Raw genomic sequence first — 25,508 nt, forward strand, 5'->3', positions numbered from 1 at the left:
CCAGTCATTTGCAACTCAAGGACTTCCTGAGCCAAATGTGATATTTTTTTATTTAATAGCCCTTGACAGATTTTCCTTCCATGGAGATGCCTAATCATTTCTGAGTTATAGACATTATAGCCTTGTACCTGTTAGCCTCTATGATCTCTTCTGGCAAGAAGTTCTACACTTGCTATGCACTGAATGCTAAACCATCGCGCTGTTTCTGTTCTGAACCTGCTCCTTACCAGCCTACTTCAATGCCAAGATACAGATTCCTGATTAGAATCCACATGACCCACAAGATTTTACCCACTTCTATCATTTTGTCCCACCTTAGCTGTCTGTTTGCAGCCTAATGAGTTTCTCATTCCTCCTATCAGAGCTGATCCATGTCTTTAATTACTCTGACCACTGTTCTCTCAACCCTTCGCAGGTCTACTTTATCATGTTTGAGATGAGCGACCAAGTCCTCACACAGTATTCACAGTGCAGGTGCAGCAGGGATTTATCCTGTGGCACAATGGCCTCCTTTATTTTTCTGTCTGTTCCTTCCCTGTCATCTCGTAACAGTTTGCATGCTTTTTTGGCTGTTGCTGAGCACCAAGGTGACATTTTCATTGAACTATTTATTACAGCCACAAAATCGTGCTGTTGGGTGGCAGTGGTCATCTCTGAGATCATCGTTTTATAGGCTAAATTTTCCTATGTGCAATGCTTTACATTTATTAACCTTGGACTTCATCTACCATTTTAGTGCTCAGTGGTTCAGTCTCATTAAGTCCTGGGTTTTTTTCACAGCTGGCTTCTCATTTCTACTACTCTTCTTGATGTCCTTTGAAAAAAATGTAGAAATCCAGGTTATGTGGGAAACAACGAAGTAAAGGAGGGATAGCAGGACAGAGAAACACATCTGATGTTGGTCTGAGTGAAATAAGAAAACTATGAAAGCTGGAGAGATTGGAGATAGGAATTATTGAAAAAGAGATGTGAAGAGAAAAGGCAAATTAAGGAGCAGATCTACAGTGGATAAAAAGAAAGTTATCTATGGGAGCCAAAGAGGCTGATGCCAAACTTGTTCACTTGTATAATGGTTTTGGTGAAAGACCATGGGACAACCTCTGTGGGAAGGAGGGGGATGGTGGGATTTACAGAAATTATGGATTTCTGGGAAATTTGAAGAGGACTGGGAGAAATGGTGACATTGATGGGATGCCGAAGATGTTGATGGGACATCAGTGGTAAAATGTGCTAGGTTGGGAATTCAAGAAGCAAGTTTAAAAGGAAGTGGAAGCATTGCCAGAAATAGTTACTCCTGGTGTATGAGCTGCATGCTGCATGGCTGTACTGGCAGGGCAGGGCTATAGCCCATTTCCCCCCCCTCTAAGATTTTCAGGGCAATTTGTTTTATTGCCTGTGGCTCTAGTTTAGACTGGGTAATTTTAAAAGGCATTTAGCACAATTTCGTTTTTATACAGCTCCTTGAGAAATGCTTACACATTAGTTGTAGTGGAGAGCTAGATGAATTATGAGACAAAAAGTTTTAGTTGGGGATGGTTATGCTGCATTGTCTGCATTTCCTTAAAAGGTTTAGCTGAAATATATTGGATATATACATTATAACGTGAAAACATAGTATCCATATAACCTTCCTAAATTTATAGACAATCTAGCAGAGATGCAGAAAGCATGGGATTAATACAGTCTAGGGCTCGGAAACAGAAACTGCATGCTCATACACTCCAGCAAAATCTCTGTGAGAGCTCCCTGCCCACTCCATGGAATTTCATTTGCCATTCAGAGAAACCAAACTGTGTTAATTTTCTGCCTGTTCAGTTGTGAAGGAACTTTCAAAAATGTGAACCATGTGTAACAAATAAACAGTTCTCCAGAGAGATGGGATCATCGCTCTAAATGGTGCGTGAATTGCCCCAGTCTTCTCAGAAAGGTGTTCACTTCTTTGTCTGGGTGTAATCAGTTAAATGCCAACAAGATTTGTTATATTGCTCTCTGTGTAAAAAGTGGATAGAGGTTAAAAGTAGGTTGTGTTGAGGTGTGGGATTAGGCTGCTTACATTGCTGGTACCAGTATAATCCGTTTAAATGAGTGCTCTGTCGTTTTGGGTAACCCTATGAACATACATTTTTTGGATATGGAAGAATTGTGTCTTTTTTTTTCTTCTGGTCTGCCTTTTGCTTTTCAGTACATTATATTTTATTCAGGAGCTGATTTCACGTTACTTCCTCTGTTACAGTTCAGTATCTTCTGAGCTTGGTGTTTTTCTGCGACTGCTGTTCCCCTACCAGAGGGTGCACTTGCACCCACTCCCACACATGCACACGTACACAGACACAAACCGAACGCATCATTCGTGAGTCATAAGAGCAGGCGACAAAAAATGGTTTCATTCCTCCCCAAGACCAACAGGTTAAAGTAAATGTTGGAATGTCTATGTGAAACCATCCAGATGTGGTGGTGCAAAAATAACCTTAGAGAGCAGCAGAAAGGACAGTCCGTGCTTTGAGCCTTCCCCTATATATTGCGTTTCAAGGATATTTGTTATCTTTAAAATAGATAAACTAATCCATATGCAAAAAATGTAACTGCTCCCACAGCAGATTCAAACCTGGGAAATTTTAGACAGAGTGGTTAACTTTTAGTTAAGGCATGGGTGTCCTGGAAGACAGAGATGAGTGTAATGGGAAACTAGCTTCATTGTTAACTGTGGAGAGAGCAATGTCTCTCCATAATCAATCAATCAATCACTTAGTGTTTTCCAGTGCACCCTTCATGCCAACATGCCTGAATGCTTTACGGTCATTAAATTAAATCAAAGAACACACCACAAAATGGACAAGGCCAGATCAATAAATCTTGAAACCCGATTCAAACTTACCAAGGACTCTGAACAAGCAGCCACGGAAGGAAGAACAAATCCATTCAGAAGGGCATGTACATAGGCATAAAACTGAACCAAGACATAGGAGGTGTTAGGTAGAAGACAGAAGTGTTTAAAGGAACTGATTGTTTTTATGGCATCACCCGACTACCAACAGCATCTGTCACCCAAAGCTCACAGTCCTATAGTCTTTTTGGACTTCTGAGTGACATCAGAAAACGACTGCTGTGGCAATAACTGTTTACAACTGAACAGACAGCTGTATTTCTTCAGGTCACATACTGCCAGCGACATACCTAACTTCAAAGGTTAAGTTGTTTTGATCTCTACATTTGATTATTGCTGGACACAGTATCAAAGAAAAATGTAGCACGCATCAGTTGTTATTAAAGATCATATGACTTCACACATCTTCATGGATCATCCTAGCAATCTGATCTATGTAATGACTGTATTGAATGCCCAAGGCCTTTTGCTGGTCTGGTAGATCTTCTCTCTCTCCTTGTTGGAGAGGAGAGCTTTATGATACCACAATATCCTTTATGAAACTGACAATTAATGGGAAGCTTTATACATTGCGCTCGTAGAAATTTCTCAGTACTGCCATAACCTGTGAAGGCTCACTCACAGGGCAGATAACATGACCACAGGCCTAAGTACTTCCAAAATTAAATGCAAAATCCAGTTCTTCAACTTAACCTTCCCTCCCTCAATAATTTTGCAAGGCATGTGCTGCTTATTCTGTGAATTGGATCAGAAGTACTGCCTGGAGGCAAAGGGTCAGAGGAGATTCCACATATGAAAAGCAGGAGGCCCTCAAGAGGGTGCAACCTCAGTTCCTGAACAGACACCAAAATAGGATGGATGAAAGCCCACATGAAACTCAGGTATGTGAGCAAGCAGAAGCTGACAGTCGCCCCTCAGGAATGCAGTATAAAGCTTTCACTTCTGCAGGAGACGAGATCTGAAAGTCTGCTTCTTGGGAGCAATCAGACCTGGCCTGTTGCATGGTGCTGCAGTTGCATAATTGAATAGTTGTCTCGATTCATCCCAAAGTGAGTGTTCTTGGTGGTAGTAGACATATAAAATTTGTAAGTCATTAGGGATAAAAGGGCCTATTGCAAGGAAAGGTCAGACATTATCCTCATGACCGACAGAAGGGGTCCATATTAAAACAAAGAAGGTATTTGATTTTCTTTTGAACGTGGGCAATGATTCAGACCCACCTGCCCTTCATATGCTCTGTCTCTCCCCTTCCCATCTCCTCTCTTTTGAAACAGATTTGAGTCCATCCACTTTCATATTTTCAAACAAAACTCATAAAAGGGCCATAAATATCATGACTCGCTAAAATGAAAGCTGTTTTCTTCTCCTCCCAGGAGACTCCCGCCTGAGAGAGAGACAGAAAGAGTTCACCTCTTTGAAAATTCCCCCTTCAGCTGAAGTAAAGCTGGTATCTAAGAGCAGTCTTCAAGGCTTTGTTCTTATCATCTTGACCTGGCTTTGTACTGGCTTCTCTCTGTATTGCCTGTGGAAGTGTGAAGGACGGGGCGAGGGGAAGGAATTTTGGCTATCACTGGCAGAGCAAGGGTCATGCTTGGAAAAGGGATCTCATTGTGGTTTCAGAAAATGTTATAAACCCAGCACACCGGCAGAAAGAATGAAGAAGCTCATTCCCCTGCTAGATCAGACCAGTGATCCACCCCTTTTCTCTCTGATGTTGGCCAGAACAAGATGCATCTTAGAAGGTCTAAAGAAAGCCTAAGTGGGCAATTATGGGATAACCTGCCCTGAGTCGAATTTTTCTCCCCGCCTGGCCCAAAGTCCTCCTTCATCTCTCTGCCTTGGCTAGAGTTCAAGATTCTTCCCTGAAGCATGACGGCTTCTCTCCCTTCCAAACTGCTTTTCATCCTGGCCTGTCTAATGCAGCTGCCTATGACAGTGTTGTGATGGGATGTAAAGGTCTTGTCCATTGAGAGCCTGTGACAGATCATAGCCTTACTGGAAGGAGAGATGGAGAGGTGAAGAGAAGGCAAGGGAGGGGAGCATAAACTCAGATGAAATATCCATCAGGAAGATGGAAAGAAGAGTGAGTGGCTGAGAAGCTAATTGCTGCCTGCTGACCTGGGCTGTGCAGATAGCTTACAAGTGAGCATTTTGGCTTTTCAGAAATTTCAGCCTGGAGCGCACTAGGAAATTCAGCTCTTGGTTGAAGCTAGTGTTCAACAGTGCTTCCCCTTATATATGCATGTGTGTGTGTGTAATAAATATGTATTTTTTACAGCCGTGAAAGTATTAGAGGTAGCCCTCTATTCTGTTTCATCCTGAGGAAACTTTTTCTTGCACTTTGGTTCATTACTCATTTCTGGAAAGAAGTATTAGAGTAACCAGGAGCTACTAGACATTAAACAGGACTTAAAAACAGGTTATTCTTCTATTTCTGCCTGACTTAGGAACCCAAAGCCAGGTGTTCCTGGCATGTAGGACCTCATCCCTGTCAAATGAACAGGGATGGCTGCTCATATATTCCAGGTAGAGCAAAGACCTTATCTGATAGGTTAGGGTCTCCAACTGATCAAATCAGATAAAATAAATAATAGAACTATAAATAAGTTAATCTAAACCAGTGTGGAACCTCACTCAAGCTTATTTCTTCTTCACAACAAAAAAGGAATCACTTATGAGATCATACTGTAAACAATAGAAAACAAGGCTATCTCTTGGAAAGTATCTCCTTTGCTAAATCCTATGGATCAGCTTATAACCTTTTTTTTTTTTCTGTATGCATCCTTAACACCGAGGAGTAATATTATTTTTCCTATCGGCTCACTGGAGAGGCAGCTGGGATAATTCCAACAGCAGACCTCTGGCAGAGCTTTGCATCTTCTGCTTCCTGAAGTGATCCATGCCCAGGCTTTCTCAGTGCTGGCTAACAGATTTCCCCCACACTGGATACACAAGATGCCAGAAATGCAGCGGCGTAGTGCCAGCCAATTCTCATGCTAGATTTTCTCTGATGAGCAGACACCCAGGTGAGGCTTTTACTTACAGTCTGTAGCACAACAGAGCAATTACCCTTTTAAGCTGCCATTTACAAGTTCAAACGACTGGTTTCTTCTAAACTTGTAACTCAGTGCCACTGCCTTGTATGGATGGGGTGATAGGAATAATATGTCACTGTCTTGATCTCATACATGCGTCCACAGCTTGATCTGATGGCAGCCACATACAATAAAATAACCCCTCATGCTGTCTGCACTCTCTCCCCTCTGTCCACAACTGAGTTCCCTTTATAACTCCACTTTTGCTACGATGACAGCAATGCAGCTACTTCAACTGCATAGAAATGGAGGCTAACTTGCCTATTATTCTTCCCAGTCACCTTTCTCCTTGTCTCTTCTTGAGTCATGAATGTCTTGGAAAAGAGATCATCCTTGCGTGACACCTGGACATTCCTTTGCTCTGTGAGAGAGATACAGTAAATAAAATATGATTCTTGATTCTGTTCTCACTATAAAAAAGGAGCCACGTTATGACCTGATTTGGTATGACTATACTGTAAATAGGCCATAAACAGTCAAAGGGAAAATAACCCACAATATTCACACCATTGAAAGACTATGTATTGGTAATCACTTTTTCTCCCTGCTGTTCAAAATATTTTCCAAGTGTCCCTGAAACTGCATTGATAGCAAAATGTGGCCCAATTCAGGGGCTTTAATGGTATTGCTAAGTGGAAGTGATTTTTCTGCTAGAAATTTTCAGTGAAATAGTCTCTATTTTGCAAAAATGAAATCATAGCTATTTCACTACAAAAACATTAGAAAAAGGCAGACACCATCAAAAGTATTTCTGAGAAGTCAGTCCCGTGTTTCCAAAAATGTTGTCCAATTAAGGAAAAAGTACTAATGTTGTAAATAGAGTGGCATTCCTATGCGAAGATGTCAAAGAGATTTTTTCAGTGTTCGTTGCTGAAGCTATTAGGGAATTTACCTTCCATTTTATGCATGGGGGAACAAGAGCAATTTTTTTTTTACCTCTAGCTCATTTTTTCACTTTTTTTAAAAAAAATAATTATCATACTTTCTTCACCGTGCAGAGAATGAGGATTTCAAACAAGTGTTTTAATTCAGTGTTACAACCACAAGTCTTTTTCATGGAGAACTGTGCTACCCTGGCTATCGTGATGCTATAGGAGAGCTGCACCTGATGACCACTTTATAGAGTCCTAGAATCATTGAGTGTGGAAAAGACCACTAAGATCACCATTAAGATCCAGCCACCATCCCATCCCCACCATGCTCACTGACCACGTCCCTCAGTGCCACCTCTACATGGTTCTTGTACACCTCCACAAATGGTGATCCCATCACCTCCCTGGGCAGCCTGTACCAGCCTTGATGCAGACAGAATTCTTTTTGTGGGGAAGGTCTTTCTATTTATTTACTTAGGCCTGATATTTATACACAACATTTCCAAATATTTCCTCTTCGTGACCTCCCTTTATTTCTTAGCATCCTATTGGACTTTTTCATATGATAAATTTACATCCAAGGGTGTTGTTATATACTGTTACTCCATCATTATCTAAAGGCCTTCACTAGCACCACTGTAATATGTACAGCATGCAGCACAATTCAAGGTGTTCTCACCCTAAGAGAGCTTCAAATTAAATGAACAAAACAGACCCAGGTTGGGAGAAAAAGATGTGTCTGGCAGCATATTTGAGACCCAGTGACCGAGCCCAACATTGCAGGAGAATAGAGGAAGACCTTGGAAAAGTTCAAAAAACTGAAAATTCAACTCACTAACAAAGTCATTCTCCTTGAGCAATCACTCAGCTGTATGTGGCACAATTAAACAGTTGCTGGCCTCAAGAGAGCACAAGCGTGACTCTAAACTAGCGATTAAGTGTTCACTGGAGAGGGGGAGACATATGTTCCAGGCCTCTTTCCAGAGAATATACAACGTGAGAGAGTTAAGGATTCATTAGTGCACGCTTATCCTCTCCCATGTGAGTGTTCCTGACTGCTAGCCACCAAGCTGTGCTTCATCTTTCTGGCCAAAAGAATACAGAAATAATCTATCTGAAGAGAAATAGTTGATGTGGGACTCATTAGTAGCCCCTCTTTCATACCAGAACAGATGACAGCACAGGAAAAGAGCATCCCATATGCACATGGAAACAGATTCACCTTCTCCTTGCAAGTTAAAGCACCATCTCCCATCTTCTGAGATGCCTGAATACCTAGTGGAAAAAGGGCGCTCACATGCTGTGTCTTGAGTTGATGTCAGAACCTCAGGTAAAGCTCAGGGCTCTGGGAACAGGTTGGAAAAAAAATGCTTTGTTGCAGCCTCATGTGTACTATTTAATCAGGGTGACTGCAGGCTGCTGCCAGAAGCAGTGGTAGCATCCCCTCTGCTTGCATTCTCCAGCCTCCTGGCAGCAAGTGACATCACATTTCTGACATCACGTCACAGTGATGTGGTGTGGGGTACATTGGGTTAACTTGTTAATTTGGTGCCTGGATCATCTTTGGCTCCGGGTCATGCTGTGGTGTTGCAGGCATTTTCAGATCCAAGCGCAGGCTGTCCCCTGGATGGGGCATCCATTCCTAGCAAAACTGGCACCTTTACATGTGTTTTTCTGTTTGAGAAATGATTCACAAACAGTGAAATGGCTCTGGTTCTGCATGGCAGATTGCTTGCTGTCAGAGCATGGCAGCAATTTGGCTAGAATCAACTGCTGAGCGCAGGTCTTCTTTAACATTTAGTATTTCCTGAGCTTTTAACAGTACAACATAGCACAGATCCAGCCTTTCTTTTTGCTTCATCCTTCTCTCCTGAAATTTAAAAGTCTGCTGATCCTCTAGAGTTCCAAAGCTCAATGTAGATGGGCCATAAATGGGCCTAAAGTCAGCCCTCAGCCCAAAGCATGGCGGTCAGAGCTCATATTTCTACTCTAGCAATAATTCTGCCACTTTTCAACCTTTAAGTTTGGAAAGTAGTAGGCTGACAACACAGAACCGTGTGTCTTTTTGTGTCTCTGCTGAGGTTAGGCCTGATGAGAGATTGTCTTGTAATGTCATGGTGCAGGAGTGGGAGGGCTCTGAGGAGAAGGACCTGCTGTGAGAGAAGTGTTTTGCCAAAAGGTGTGCAGCAGGAACAGGATGAGAAAGACGTGGCGTGCTGCAGCGGACACAAAAAGGCTCTCTCTGCTCTCTTAATCTACCACTCAGGCTACATACCATAAAAAACATTGCTTGCAAGAAGATCAGAATAAGAGGGTGTTTGGCTTAAACCTAACCCTCCTTTTGATTGTAAATTAGGTCTGTCCTCCAACATATTTATTTTATTCCGTTGCTTTCCTCTCTGTGAAACCTTTCCTTGGTTGCTCCTCTGGTGTTAATCTGGCCCTGACTGGTGGAAATCACGAACTCTGCTCACGTCACAGGCTCTAAGAATCAGATCCTCGGTATTTTGCTGTCAGTATCTTGCAATCTTGGCTGAGGGCAGCGGGGACTCACAGAACCCCGCCTAGAGCACACCTGCACAGCATTTTTTCCCACCCTCTCCTGCACAATTATTTAGGGAAACCTATTACTCTAAGCCTATGTTAATAACATCCACTGTTTAAGCCTTTCACTCAGGTCATTTCCTTGCAGCAGAAACCCGCATACTGTCAAAGTTGACAGTGCTACGGTGGTTTATTGCACCAGAAGACCTGGCCTTTTCTTCCTCCCATCTCCCGAGCTTGGCTGCTCCCATTATATGAACCCTGGTTCTCAACTGTCCTTAATAAAATCTCCGTGCTCCATATGTTCCCTCAGCCTCACTTTGATTAGCGCTCCTGCAGTCTTCCTCACTGCTGACGTCGGCTGCGTGCACAGCTCTTCAATTTCCCGACAGCCCTTTTCAAACACTGGCTTTTAATCAGGCTCTGTTTTACCAGCACTTCCTTCTCTCACAGTGCTTTTGAAGCAGTGCTGCTGTTAGTGGTGGTGTTCCTTCTTCGCTGCCCTTTTTTGTTGTTTCCATACAGAATTTCTTACTCTTCAGATGTCCTTTTATTTATTTATTTATTTCCAGTTTTCTTTTTTTCTGTGCTGTGATCCTAATTTCCTTCAGGATTTCTCCTTCCCCTCCTGGGAAATTTCTCTCTATTTCTGGCATCTGTCCTTCCTAACCCTTCCCACTTATTTTTTTTTTTTTCCTTTCAAAGATGGGGGAAAAGAATAAAAGAATCCATTTAATATTTTTCTTTAGTAACGTCTATCTCATCTGTCAATAAATTACCCTTTGCCATCTCCGGGAGACCCCTTTGTCTCCCTTCACTGACCTTATTCTGTACCTTGCCTGTTTTTTTTAAGGGAGGATGCAATATCCCTGGGCTGTCATTCCATGAAGAACAGCTGTCATTCCTCCCATAGTGTATGCGTATGTGTCTGAGGAGGGAGAGGAAAGGGAGGGGGGAATTAGAGGAAGACAGGGAGCTGACACTGGGAAATATGATGGTCTTGTTCACAGTGGTTAATGTTTTTTCATTCATGATATTCACCTGGCAATGCTGTCTCTTTCTTCTAGTGGCTTTAGACATTCATTTTATGATTAACATAAATCTAACATATTTGAAACGTAGAATATTTATTAGTGTTCATTAAACACTTTTTTTGAAGTCGCTATGCATATATTTTTTTACATTTATAAATGCTTTACACTCTCTACAGCTATGAATGCTACATCGGTGTCAGAATTGCAGTCTGTTACCACAGAGTAGGATTCAGAAAGCGTATCCATGTGGCTAAAATACACATGACTTGTCCAAGCATTTTCAGTGTTAGAAACCAAAATGCTCACTGATAGGGTTAAAGAGCACGGTGTAGTCCTGCATGCAACTAGCTGGCTGTGCAGACCTGCATGAGGAAGAGACTGGTCCTTGAATGCAGCAATTTCTGCCCTTCCCTTGCCCCTCCTTGCGCTCTGTGAAGCACTGCAGCCGCCCAGAGAGGTCATAGCGCAGCGTTCCCTGTCTCGCTCGTGATCCAAGGGCTGCTTCATACTGGTCACACGTAGCACAGATACAAGCCCCTGTCTTTCTGCCTCCGTCCCTCTGCACAATATAATCATAAATTTTAAAGGTCTGTATAAGCAAACAATACCTTTAAAGAAATAAAATAACTGCAAAAAAACCTGCTGAAGATGGCCTCACCTCTGCAGTGTCTGGTAATTACGCTGCTAAATGCATTTACTCCCACAGTATATCTATGTGAAAATATCTACTGGAAATAAAGAAACATAGTCATTGACATTATGCAGGTGTCCAGCAGAGTCTCAGAAGCTCTGTCCAAAGTGACACAATGGTAGAAAAACCAGCAGCTGGCCCTCATCCTCCGAGCATCTGAGTCAAAAGCCTGGCGTGATGCATCATGAGTCCTGTCTGATCCACTACAAGGTTTCCTTTGTCTGGAAAGCAGTGCTCAGGCACTGTGTGTGTGTGTGTGTGTCACAGGAACCAGGTACCCCCTCCAATGTGTGAGCCCAGAGGCGGTCCAAGGCCACAGATCAGCCAGAGCTAGAGCAAGACTGGAGAATGCACACTCAATCAAAAAGGAGGTCCAGGTGTGAAGCATGTATCAAACTTGCCATTTCCTTGACCCATGCTGGTATGACATCGGAGGAATATTTTTTCTCTTAGAAGCACTATACTACTTACTCTACAGCTTCTTTGTTAGTGCTATCTGCTATGGCCCCTTCTCTCTCATCTGACTGTTCTAATTTAGTCTCTGTTGGATTTAGCTGCCCTAACTGAAAAGGTACTCCATCTCCTCAACTGGGGGGCAATGAATTCTTTAACCACAGTGATATGATCCTCAGTTGAATCACTAATTTCTGCCATTCTCAGTTCAGGATACTGGAGTAAATTGGTATTAGTGTATTAGGCTGTGAGCTGATATAGTTAGCAGTGAGCAAGCTATTCACCAAGCCAGCTCTTCTTTGGGTCGACCACTTTCCACCTTAATAAATTCAGCTTCTCCAGGGTGAATCATGAAGGGTAGGGAACCAGAGCCTCACTTCCCTGGGATGTAATATCACAGTGGTGGAAGCAGTCTCGAGCCTTCAGAAAATGATAGGTGGCTAAGGCTCTGTCTGCACGTGGAATGGTTTCCAAACCTGGTTACCTGCTGGTAACACCAACCCTGCTCCAGGATCAGGAACGGCATCTGCTAAAGAACCGCCCCTGGCTACTGCCATCTTCAGGACGATACCATGTAATTATCCAGATCTTTTGTAAAATGACACCTGTGGCAACTGGCAGAGTGCTTGCACAAACATTACCAACCCTGAGGCTCAGAAATTTTTAAATACCCTTAGTAATATAGTACTAAAACCTTGATGATGAGTGAGAGTGGGTGGAATAATTGTCTCCTCAGAACAAGGTGGCTTTTGTCTTTCAACGCCTGTAGTTGAATCCTTATCTCCTCGATAAATAAAAACAAACCTCCCCTGTTATTATTGTTCTGCTTCACCTTTTGACTGTCGATTAGATTTACCACACTCACTTCCCTTTGGCAATGCAAGTGGAATCCACGCGTTTCTGATGGGCGCCAGCGCAACCTTTGCCTTGCTCTACCTCAGACCCCCCAGTTCCCCAGTGTCTGGGCAGCTGTTAATGACCCATCCCAGGCACACCTTTCTGAGTGATCGCTGTGGCACGCGTGCTCATTACCACTTTGAATTGTTATTTTATTCCTAACCCTCACCTCTTGGAGTCAAATCTGATACCTGTCTGAAGAGAGAAGCTTGTGGTGATGGCTGCCTTGCTCAGGCTGCTTCTCCTTTCCCTGTTTTTTGTGCTCTCCCTGATGAGGCCCCAGGATTATTGCAAACCAGTCCCAGGAAGAAATGCTGTTCAATTAGGCGAAAAGAAACTCGAAGGAAAAAAGGAGTAGAGCCAGCAAATTGCTTGAGATAACAATCTCCCCCCACCCGTGTGTCTCTGTAACTAAGAGGATTAGCTGAACTTTCTGTGTCACACCAAAACTGACAATAAGCAACAGTGACTTCCCCCCGCTGGCACTTGTACCTTCACATGTTTCATTTTCTTGCCCATACTACTGCCTTGCCCCTTGCTGATTGTATGACAAACTTGGGGATGAACGTGATGGCTCTTTCCTTTCCTTTCAGATTTATGACTTAAAGCCAAACAAAACCCAACTCTAGTTATTACATGCTCTGTTTCCTCCTAACAACAGCTCACTTTTAACAGTATAAGCTAACCAAGGAAACATGGAAATATGGTCTACTTGATCTCATCTGATCTATCTGCTGTTTGCAGATAGAGACACGAACAGCCACCATGGGACTAAGCATAAAGACTTCCCTCGGGAGCAGGACCAGTTGTGCAGTATGTACAAAGCCAAAGTCCCATCAAAAGCCAGAGTGAGAGAGTCTCCATGTAGCTTTAGTACCACCAGCAAGAAGCTTGATGCTTTTTTGTGCAGTGGTGGGACTATCCAGAGTGTTTTTCCAGCAAGGGAAATGAGCTCTGAGGAAGGACGCTGTTGCTAATGACGGTATCAGCCCCACATGCTTCTGACAGTGGCATAAACATGGTGAAAAGAATGCAGTGAGAGGTTGATTACACGTGTAATAATTCCTGTTTCTGTAGTAAACCTGGGTTTGCTGAGTTGCATATAAACATTTTAAAGCAGGTGAGCAGCTCTTTACCGTGAGCGTGACGCAGAACTCATGCAAAGAGAGGAAATTGGTTCCAAAACAGAAGACTGAGGACTATCTCACTGACACTTGCTGCCTCCTCTTCTCCCTGTCCCCCAGAAGTTTCCACACAACAACACAGCAGAAGATGGTGGAAATGTGGAAGGTGAATCTCTCTGACACCTGAGAGACAGCATGCAGGCACACTGACACGGTAAGTAGCTGTGCCACAGGGAAGGAGGCAGGAGAAGCGGAAATATTTGGGGATGTAAGATGTCACGAGGAAACAAATCGGGATGTGGGACTCCAGTGACTGTCACCAGGGCAGGGATTGAAAGAAAATGCTGGCGGGACAACATCAGCAGGAAATACTGGGGTTGGGTCATAAAATGCTTGGGATTTGCCCATTTTTGGAAAGCGTTTTACCGAACTAGGCATCTGTGCTACCTGCCCTTGTATTGCTACACAACTCCCTAGACCTAAATTAAATCACTGTGGCATTTCTGCCATGTTAAACGGTGCAAGCAGGTACTCTCAAGCCACATAAATTCAGCAAAGTAGTGGTTTGGGGGTCTCCGCACAGCTTTACTTGAGATTAAAGGGTATGTACTGTGAGGGAGAAATACCTTCAGACAGGCTTTTACTCCAAAAATTCGTTCAGACCGAGGCATTGTAAGAAACGCCCAATGTACTGCTGTGGGGCAAGACTGCCTTGTCACTCTATAGCAACCCCTGTCTCCTCTATATGGAGCAGCAGTTTCAGTTCAAAGAGATCTAGGCCCATTCTCTTTCTCCATATACATGAAATGGGACCAGAGTGGAGCGTGGCAGCCTCTTAACAGTGCCCCACAGCACTGTGAGAGTTCAAACTAGAGAGTGAAGGACACCGTGTCCAATTGAAATTACAGAGGAATTCAGGGTAGGCAGAATGTAATTACACAATTGGAATTTAAACTGTGAAATTAAAAGGAAATATTCAAGGATGAAGGGGCAGAGAGAATCCCTAATCTCCAGCCAGGCTAGGCTGTGTGCCAGAAAAGTCCTTTCTGAAGAGGGAATAAGCAAAGCGCCTGTCCTGGAAGAATGGGAGGTAGAGAATAAAGACAATGTTTTCAAAAGCACCCCAACTCCAGCTGTGAGTTTGTCTCGCGGGCTGTGTCTACTTGACAGAAAACCTTGTGGTTGCTAAAAGGTGTCAGATGCATCCCTCTTGGCCCCCTCTTTGCTGAGGTCAAAACCAATTTGGTTCCTCGTGTAAAAGCATCCCCAGAGCACTCCTGAAGCCTACAGCAGACACTGCACTATGAGGCTGGCTGAAACAACGTGGCCCTCATTTTCTTACAGGTGTGAAACATGGCTTGTCCATCTGGATGGGGTCTGCCAGACTGCAGTCTCACTCTCTCTGATATGTGAGCGCTTCCCCAGTGTTAGTTAACAATCCCCAAAATGCTAATAGTGCATATTTTCAGTGTTCCTTTGTAGTAAAAGGGGAAGAGAAACTCACCATGGCGGTCTTGAGCAGCTACTTGGATCAGGTAATGGCAAATCCCAATTCCAGGAGCACTGAATCAAGCTTCAGAAGCCCATTGTGGTCCCTCTGCAGGAGGAGGGTCAGGCTGTGGATCTCTGCAAGCTAAGCGTGGTCCTAGGCTCAGGGCACAGTTTGCCTGTTTTACCTACTTGCCTCATAGGTAACTGAGGACGTATTACTGAGTTTCTCTGCCTAGATTTGCCATTGCTAAGAAGGCATGGCGATAACTTCCTGAACCACCTAAGCTGGTCATGGGTTAAATGATAGATGATTAAAATTGGAAGGTGTTCAAAGGCTGCATTGATGAAAACCATTGAAATGTATATAAAAGATTGAGCTAGAGAAACAAAGTGTAGCCAAAGTGGCAGAGGGTGAGAAACAGACTGAAAAACCCACCTGAAAAGATAGGCGTCCTCCTAGTGATCAGCTCTCCCTTTCCTGAGGATGTGTGAAGGTTCTGAATCACTGTTTTTCTACAAATACGAAAATGAAAATCATGTTTCATCTGTGCTCCATGTCCAAAAAAGCAGTAGGCTAGCAGCTGGGAGGAGCAGAGCCTTGCAAGATGGCACAACTTCCCTCTTGTTATCTGGGAGATCCACAAGGCCAGCCACGACACTAGACATAAGAGGTTTGGGGTCATCCTTTCTCCAGTCCAGAGGCAACAGGAGAGGGACAGAAACAGAGCTGGAAAGCTGCTTGCTCGAAGGAAGCCAGAGGAGTGTTCAGGGGAAAACAGGAGCCTGTATATGCAACGGGCAGTTTGCTCTCCTCTGCTCTTGGTGCTCACCACTTACAAGGTATGTGGGAAGGAGTGGGCAGAGCACTGGAAGGAGCACCAGTGTGCGAGTGTGGGCTGTCCCCTTCATGCCGAGAAACAGGATGGGGAGCAACATCAGGGAGAAAGGTGAAATAGCAGAGCATTGACAGGAGTGGACTGCACAGCCCCAGTATACCCCCACACTAGCTGAGGTCCTAGCATCTCCACTGTGACACTGGAGGAACTGTGCATGACCCTTGCATTCTCCCTGATCAAGGAGCTGCTAATCCTATTTTCCCTCATTCTTTGCCTGCCATCTCTCCAAATTGCGAGCTTTTTGAGACATGGGCTGTCCTTTGATGTTCATCTCTGCATCATGTTAAAAATGAGACTGTAACCTCTGTAACACAGACTGCAGCAGAGAGGCTGTTGGTCTCTGTACGAAAGTGTATTACATACGAGAAGCAGTAAGCAGAGCCATACAGACAAGTTGGACTAAAGATGACACAATCTGAGCAGTCTGGAAGCGAAAGGAATGAACAGAGAGGTTCTGGGGAGTTATGATTGAAAAGCCATGGGGCAAAACAGGCTGTTCTGAGGCAGAAATCTCTGTTGCAGTATAAAGGAGGAATTATGGAGAGCAGAAAGGAAAGGTGAAGCAAACATCAGTCCAGAAACAGGACATCCCTGGAAAGGAGAGAAATCTGATGTGAAGAAAAAATGATGGAGAGAAGAGACATTGTGTGAGAAATGCAGCGTCAGGGATTCGGATCTGAGTGCTGCCGTGGAGCTGGAGCTGGAGCAGAGCAGATAAGTTTGTTCTTAATTTCTCTATGCACTGCAGATGTGCGGTGAAAAGGCTCCTTCCTTCCCAGTCTGCTTGCTGCTTAAATACTGGGATTCTCTTGTCCCTGCCTCCCCACCTTAAACTGTCACTCTTTTGTGCCCTGCCTCCAGACCTGATTTATATATATATATATATATATATATAATATATATATATATTTGTCTCTGCAACAGCACTGAATTAATTCTGGCACAACATCTGAAATTGAGGAGGCAATATGGCCATTGTAGAAAATTTGGGGTTATAGGCACAAGTAGAGCAGGCCCAGCAGGGCTGTGAATTAGGAGATACCTGAATCAAAATCGGAATGACAGAGATTTATTGCAGAGCTTTAAAAGATCCTGATATACTATTTCTTTCCTTTGCAGGTGTGTTAATTTTGAATGTGGTATTGTTTTTCACTGCGAGAAAGCATTTCTAAAGCAAAATCCCTGAAGGAAACAATTTTATGAAGCAGACGAGCCCGGTCAGACAACAGAAACAGGGTGTCCCACAAGATGCTCAATGCTTTGAGCCCCGCCTCAGCAAAGCATGTAAGCATGCTTGTAACTGCAGCCTCGCTGGCTGCAGCCAAACAACTGCAAGCGTTGCACCTCAGTCTTTTTGTGAAATGAATGTGGGGAACTCAGCTGCTTGTAGGACTAAGCTTTGTATCATCTTGGTGTCCAATTATCTCAAATTTCCAATATTTCCAGCAAGTTGCTCATGAATACGGAGCTGGCTGGGCATTATGTGGCAAATAACACCAAATAATAAGTTTGCAGAAATCACAGGCTGTTTGCAGACAACTCACAAGTGAAATAGAGGCAAAATTTACCTGATCAATTATTCATCAGAAGTGATTTGGCCAGCTTTCCTGGGTACATAGCCACAGGGATGTACGACACCTTGGGGAAGGCAAGAGATTGAGATGCTTTCAAACCAAACTGGGGAAGAGGATGTAGAGACCCAGAGCAACCTTTAAAGAGAGAGGGAGAGCAGATATGTGGCCAAATGAAGTTTTCCTTACAGCCAGTCTATCAGAAAACACAGAACAGGTCAGCAGCAAGCAGACAAAACAGTAACTATTTATTTTCAGACAGCATTTCTTCTGTGGCTGTGGGCGAAGCACGCAGAGGCTGCGTGAGAGCAAGGACTAAGCCAGGTGTGGAAATGGAGCATATGCTCCCTGAAGAGAAGCAGCTTCTGCAGGTGACTGGGAAGCAGCGTGTGGGACTGAGTAGAGTCTGCGGGTAAGATGAGAAGATATGGAAGAGAATATTCAGCGTAGGCAGGATTAGAGCTGTGCAGAGCCTTAATCTAGCCCCTTTTCTCTGCATCTTTATCTGTCACGGTGCAGCCACTGTGTGCTGCAGTGCTGGTATAACCTGGCCATAAAACTGGATTAACTGGCCCACAAGGCTAATGGCTGAGTGGGAGAGGAGCCACAACAATATGCCTTTGTTTACATTTTCACTCCTGTGTGTTAAGCGTAGATCTTCTGAGAGACAAAGTGCTTAATTACTGGTACCAAATGATGTTAATGAATGTGCAGGGGCAGAATTACAGCGTTGAGGGAAGTGTTTTGCTGTTTCACAGTACAGTCCATTTCAACTCCTGCTTTCAGCAACATTTGAAAGGTTCTGCTATGATAGGAAAAAATGAATCAAACAAATCCCACAAAAACACTGCCAGACAAATTTATTTTTAAATAAAAATGCCAAGATTACCTTACTGATTGAGCCTTTGCAGAGAAACCCCGCTGCCTCCTTCTGACAGCCTGTCCTTTCTGGTTCTTCCCTACCAGTGAAAAAACCTAGCGACTGCCTCTGATACAATTCATAATTCCTCCAGCAACAGTCTGCAAGGATGGATTCTCGCCAGTCTTTTTTATTCCACGAGGTTTTGAGCCCCAGAAGAAAATTCAGCTTGGACTCTGACCCATCGAAGTTAACGACCCTTGGAAAACGTTAAGGGCAAGTCCTTAACAAACACCATAGCACCTTCTGTTTCCTCTTTTTATGAGTGCACGTTGCAGAGCTTGGCAATATCATCTATTTACGCAGCACTAAGGTGAAGAATATTAGCAAACGCGATGTTTGCTCTGCCGAATTTGTGAAAGAGGCAAAGTTCAGTCACTCAGCCCACTTATTGCTTGTGTAGTCATTTGGAAGTTCTGCATGTAAGGCTCATTTGATCTGTGGGTTTCTCTAGGCTCACGTCATGTACTCTCAGCCCTTAAGCGAGGGGGCCATAAGGCCTGACTTCCTTCTCCCTTCGGTTCGGTGGCAGTTGTTGCAGAAGACGGACTTGTGACAGACACCTCAGGAGCACCGCGGTACCCAGGGTGTGCAACGAGGGGAACGTGTGCTCAGAACTGCTCTTTTCTGAAGGAGGAACAGACCTCCTCTGCACAAAGCGGCCTGATCTGTTATTTCCTTTTCTTTGTATTCCTTTTTATTCATAGGGGATTAATATTGCCCTGAGCTCGGGCAGCACCTGTCTCCCAAGCAGCCTTCACGATGGGCGTTTTCACACAGCCGCTCGGCACATACACAGCTCTTCCCCTCTCCACAGAGCCCCTCAGCCTGGCGCCGCTCGCCTCCACCACGACTGACCGTTACCGCCACTCCCTCACGGCACGGCTACCCGTCACCTGGGCGCCGCGCTCCCCATCCCACAGCCATTTACACCCTCCCCCCGCCCGCCTCACTGCGCAAGCGCCCCCCTCTCCCAACACAACGGACCGGAGAGCGCCTATATGTGCGCGCGTGTGTGAGGCCGGGGGGAGGGGGGCAACTGAAACGCCAGCGCCCGTCCGCGCGCACGTTAACGAGGCCTCGGCCAGAGGTGAAGAGATCGCAGCCCCGCGCCTGCGCGCCGCAGCCCGCGGAGCTGTGCGTGGGGGGCGCGCGTGCGAGGCGGCACCCCCCGCGCCTGCGCGACGGCGCCGTTGGGAGGGGGGGGAGCGCGAGCGCGGCGCGAGGCCCGCGCAGGCGCAGAGCGAGGCCGCGGCGCTGTTCGTTGGCGGCTGCGCGGTGGGGACGCGGGGGGAGGGGTCGCGCGGCGGGGGGAGGGGCGGGAGGGGGGGCCGGGAGCGGGGGAGGGTTTATCGGGCGGCCGATTTTGGTTAAAATATTCAAAATGGCGGACGGAGGAGCAGCGAGTCAAGATGAGAGTTCGGCGGCGGCGGTGGCGGCAGCGGCAGGTAATCATTACTGCATTTTACATATTCATATTCATACTCGCACACGCGGCCCCCCCGCCGCCCGCCCGCCCCGCTTAGCATAATTTATTAGTACTCAGGATTATTATAATTAACGGCGCAGGAGGGAGCGGGGGGGGGAAGCAGGCAGGCAGCCTCCCCGTGCGGGGACACACACACGCGCGCTCCCTCCCTCACCCGCCCGCCCGCTCCTTCGCGCGGGGCCGCACTCGCGGCCGCCCGCAGCCGGGGCAGCGCCGGGGGGCGGCGGGGTCCGGGGGGGGGAGAACGGCCGGGAGAGGGGGGGCTCTGCGCGTTGGCGGCCGGGGGGGCTGCGGGGCCGGGGGGGGGTAGCGGGGCGGGGGGGGCCGGGGCGAGAGCCCCTCTGTGGGGCCGGGAATGGGAGAAAGGCTGGCGTTCTGCTGCCCACCCTCCCCCCCACCCCCCCGGCTCCCAGCCAGGGTTATTTCCCCCAGAGCCCGCGGGCACGGGGTGGATGGGTGCGGATGGCCTCTGGGAGGGAGGGGGAAGACGAGAGAGGGCGGGAGCGCGGCGTGGCTTTATCTGTAAAGTCCCCCCCCCCCCCTCCTTCCCGCGAGGTGCGGGGGTCAGCGCTCGTCTGGGCTGCGGGGGGGTGCGCGGAGTTTCCCCTTCTCCCCCCTCCGCCTTTGCCCCCCCCGCCCCCAGCGGGGCAGCCCCCCGGGTGCGGCCCCGCCGCCCCCTCCCCTGGCCCCGTGCAGGGGGCTCGGCGCGGTGCCGGCAGCGCGGGGTGCGGGCCCGGCTCCCGCTCCCCCTCCTCTCCCTTCTCCCTCTCATTTGAATAATGTCTAATTCGGGGAGGTTTATATTATTGAAATGGCCGCCCGGCTTTCCCCGCCTCTCATGTTTAGTAATTCAGACCTTTAATAACAGCCACTCAGAGCCCAACGCCGTGTTTATATTTTACATTCGCCCCATGTGCTTTTGTGGTTCAATGTGATTCTTCTTTCTCGCTCTCTCTCGCTTTTTTTAAAATTTCTTGGCAACCCACAGGGCCCCGAGATCAAACCCAGGCGGTGTGAGGAGAGGAGGGGGAGCTGGGCCCTGGCTGCTCTGGCAGCGCCTAGGCCTCACTCTGCTGCTTGATTTATTTACTAATAACCAAAATGACCCCCTCCCCCCCTTTCCCCCCCCTCCAACCTCCACTCCACCCCTGCCAGCAAAAACAAAACCCTCCTGGGGCCTGAGCAGCATCAGATCTGCTCGTAGATTCTCAAACACTCATGTCTTTTAAATAAGGAGCTTATTTTTAATTTATAGCAACTCAGGACTGTAAAGCTGTGCCTTTCATATTTGCTTTGCAGAGGCTTGGGCATTTTTGGTCCCTTTGTCCTTGCTTCTTTTCCTTAAAGGAGAGTTGCTCCTAATTTACGTTTCCTGGCACTGGGAGAACTGCTGAAGGCACACTCAAAATCCAAACAGCTCTCCTCCCTCTGAACACAAACAGTATTGAATACATTGAGGATAATCTTATTCGCTTTCTTTTTGCTTGGTGTGGATGCAGTTTAGCAGTGCTGTGTGTCAGATGCTTTTGTCGTTGCTTGAATCTGACTATTCTGGTTGGCTGTGGGTTTTTTCTTTTCCCATTTAGATTTGGCTTTCAAGAAAAAAAGATGCCACTAGGCAGCGCAGGGCCTAGGAAGGAAGATAAGTTTGCAGCGATTGTGGCGTAAGACCACCAAGTGGAAATTGAAATTAATCCTCTTAAATTGTCTGCAGTAATTCGGTGTTAAACCAGATATGAGACTACTTAGAAAGAAAACAAATGGACTGTTTTATTAGAAAGAGACGGCAACTTTAAAAAATTCATGTATGCGGCACAGGTCTGGATAAAGCTGTCTAGGTTTTCATTAGTGACCATTGTTTTCAGCCCGTGGAGAAAAGGACCTAGCAGCAGGACTCTTCCCAGTAACTGCACCCATTAGCATGTAAACATCTCTGAAACGCTGTGAGAAGAGAGTTCCTATGCAAGTGCGGTCAGTCTGTTTTGCAGTTGGCTTCTAAATTTAATTTCTCTCCAAATACTACGCTGCAGCTAATGAAAAGCGTTTGGGTTTACAAAAATAACGGCTCGGGTTATTTATCCTTTTTTGCTTCACCCTTGGCGAAGGCAGGCCTTGAATACTAGAGGGAAAAAAAAAAAAAATCACTGGAAGCGGTAATGAGACTGTTGAGGTGACTGACTGTTTCACAGCCCAACAGCACCGGGGCTGGCTGGACAAAAAGCCGTAATATGATTTCATGCCTTAAATAGCATATGTTTTTGCACTCGCTTCGCGAGATGTGGTCAAGCCGATGATGTCATTGGCCAGAGGACAAGGTGCAGTTAATTTGATTTATTGACCTGGGGTGAGGTGTAGCACTGAAACCTTCTCATAGGGAAACCATTTATCTGAGGACAATTTCCTTTATAGCAGCAATTTAACCACTGCTGAGACTGTAGATATTTTATCCGGGATGATAAAAATGTACATTGCGTCTTGCAAACAAAATTTCTTTGTCCCTGACGTTTTAGTAATTTTTATAGAACGGAACACTGGACAGTGGCCTTGTGCAGCCTTATGGCTGGACTGGGGTTTGTGGCTCTGTATTCGGTTATTTACATGACAAAATAGAAATGCATTTCTCTCAAACATATTGTGAGACCGTGTTGTAGCTCAAAATTGTACTGGAATATCCAGCTTGATGCAGATAGAAATGTCTTTGGCAGTGAAGCCTGCGGCAGTGTGTTAGTGGGAAGTCTCCTTTCTGAAACCCTGGCCTCGTCTTTGCTTTTTGGAAGATGCTAGGACTAATGCTGAGATATTGTTTCTCAGTCTTGAGCAAGGACTTCTGTACTTCACTACCGATGGGTGTCGGATCCTGTCTGCCAGTGGCGAGAGAATAAAAGAAATGGTTTTTTTTTTTTTTCCCCCTTCCTCATGGACTGCCTGGCTGGGGTGAGGGTGGGTGGTTGTACTGCTGTCCTGGTGCTTCCGAACTGTTGCAAGGGTGTTATGTTCTGGTATTTTGCTGTCTTCTGAACAGCTGTTCTCAGGGACAAAAGCAAGAAGGCTTGTCCTCCCTGTTCAGCAGTTGTACAGTCTGGTTGCCTTTGCTCAGTTATCAAGGTGGCATTGCCTTGCCCCCCCCTCCTCCCCCCCGTGAACCCCCTCCTCACCCATAGCCCCTCTCAAATTGACCAGAACTTTCAGTCTAGCAGCAGGTTGGATGAAAGATTTGCCGGTATTATTACCTGTGAAGACCAGAATTGGGAAGATGTCAGTATGGTAACATTATCAACTGTAGGAGCTGGGGGTTACTCCTCCCTTTCTCAAAGGAAAGGGAGAGAAGCTGAGCTTTCCACCCTATCATCTTAGGAGGAAAAAATCTCAGATCTGCTGTCACTAACAATTTCTCAAAGATTAGCCCACAGTAATAATTCAAGCAAGTAAGTGTTACACTGACTTCCTGATGCTGAATGTGAATAGTTTCTGGATGCTTGTCTTAGTGAGCAGTGATGATGAGATGTGGGGCTGCCTCAGTTGACGGAATCAGTGAGGTAACCTTCAGCTCCATCTGTCCTTTAAATCTGTGAAGCAGCAACAGATTCTCTGTTAGAAGTCTCTTAGGCTGTGTTGTTCCTACTCCTGGTCAATCCTAATAATACCCTGAAAAATGAGATCTTGACTGTCATTGTCACCTAAATAATTGTTGTCAAAGTTCAAGTGGTAAATCCGAATTCAATGCGGCACCTTTTGGCTGTTTTCATTATGTTCAAATATGCAAAGATGCAAAGAATTTTGAGGTATGTGTTTTGTCCCTCCTGTCAAGAATGCTTTTGTTTGGTTGATCTGCCATCCTGCTTTTTTTTTTCTTCTATTAAATAAATAGCATTTGTTTCTTCCAGAGACACATTTGTTTTCTCTCTCGATTCTCTGGATAAAATTGCAGTAGTTGTTTGTACTATGCAATAATTTATTCATTTGCTTTCATCAAATTTTGGCTCTCTTGCAATCCAGGACTTCAGTCTGATTGCAACATGTTTAACACGCATATCTAGCCAGTTATTTTTTCCCAGCAATGCTCTCCATTCCTGTTAAACTGTTGTTGCCCATAAAACAGCAATCTTGATATTGATAATTTATACAGCTGACAATTAGGTAGCTGCTTACACTCACGCTTTTATTGAATTTATCTGGAGAGATTCAGCGATGGTCCTGGCAAATGACTGTTTCATGACCCATCTTCAATCTCCGTGACAAAGTTATTGTTCAAAGGGGTTGAACAAAATTAAGGATGACTGGAGTGTCCCAAATGCGGCGTGCTTGGTTTGGGTGCTTGTGCTGGGATATGAATGAGAGACCATGTCATGTTGCTGGGTAGGCTTACAGTGCTGTTTGCTGCTGCAGAGATTTGCTTCTCTGTTGACAAATTTTCCCACCCCTTTCCCTTTTGTGCTGCGCCGCAATACAAAGCGAGTTAAATGTGGGTTTTGCTGGAGCGAGTGTGGGAGAACTGATATGTTTAAGGAAAGATGCTAGTCTTGGTTAGTGTATATTAAATAATTGCTCGTGTTTTACTTGAAACTATTTGACAATAACTAATTGAAAACACGCACATAAATACATTTTCCTTTCCATTGTTCTTTGGGTTAAATTTCTTGTATGAGTTGACCCTCGCGCTGCTTCATGCACGCTTATTCTTCTCCCTGGAAGAAATAATTACTTAAAATGTCAGTGTTATTCCTTTCCCTAGCTTCTTATTTCACAACCAGATAGCAAATATCTGTTTCTGTTAGCATAACTATATTAGAAGTTATGACCTCTTTAATGCATTACATGGTGTTCGCAAAGGTTTTGTTTTTAATGGACTACTACTGGCTAATTGAACTAGTTTAGGGTTAATAAGCAGCACACTTGAGTGATGAAGTGGTGGTTTGGAGTAGAGGATTTACTAGGCTCCAATCTTGACTTTGTCACCAGTTTTGCTTGCTTTGCAGTTTTGGCTAAATCCATATAATGGGAATGATAGAGAATGTTTTCACTGAAGTGTTGCTGAGGGAATAATTAGCTAATGTTTCACAGCATTTCTGAGGATAATACTGCACCTCTTTTACTCGTGCATGTAATTGTACAAGCTTGTGTCCAGGTTATACTTTGCTTAGGATGTTTCGGTGCTGACATGCTTGTGTACTCTCATCAGTGTTGGAGGCCTCCTGTTGTAAAGGCACAGATTACTGTCAGTTCTAACTATGGCGTGATGCGAATCTGCTGTAGGGTATGCACTTCAGTGGCAATTTAAATCAGTCTGAGTCTGGGTTCCTCCCCCTGTGTGTTCCTGTCCCCTTCCCCACACTTGTGCAGATGCTCGCCTGATTCCTTTGCTGAGCTTGTGTGGGGAATTAAGTTGGCAGAAAACATGCCTTGCTAAAAATAAGTTTTTTGTTGGTTTAGCTCTCTGAACTGGCTTGCGACGTGGTTAGACAAACTGTAGCACCAATGGACAGAGGGAACAAGAAGCGCGTATGTTGACTCAAGTCTTCTCCTAGTTCTATCTGATGGCATTCCTGTT

The 25,508-nt window shown here is 45.4% G+C and overlaps 1 protein-coding gene across 3 annotated transcripts in view; it reads left to right on the forward strand.

Annotated features, from left to right (window-relative positions):
* Positions 1–19,488: 19,488 nt before the first annotated feature.
* POU2F1 (POU class 2 homeobox 1) overlaps positions 19,489–25,508 on the forward strand; it is a gene marked incomplete at both ends in the record, with an annotated part of 108,722 nt that continues 102,702 nt past the window's right edge. For 2 of the 3 annotated variants that reach the window (XM_079542401.1, XM_079542403.1), the window contains one exon: positions 19,856–19,919. In XM_079542401.1, coding sequence (XP_079398527.1) covers positions 19,856–19,919 — 64 coding nt within the window. Of the gene's footprint in view, positions 19,562–19,855; positions 19,920–25,508 lie in introns of those variants that run through there. The other variant, XM_079542404.1, reaches the window with a different exon arrangement.

The sequence above is a fragment of the Tetrao urogallus genome (genome assembly GCF_951394365.1).
Source record: "Tetrao urogallus genome assembly, chromosome: 1".
NCBI classification, from domain to species: Eukaryota; Metazoa; Chordata; class Aves; order Galliformes; family Phasianidae; genus Tetrao; species Tetrao urogallus.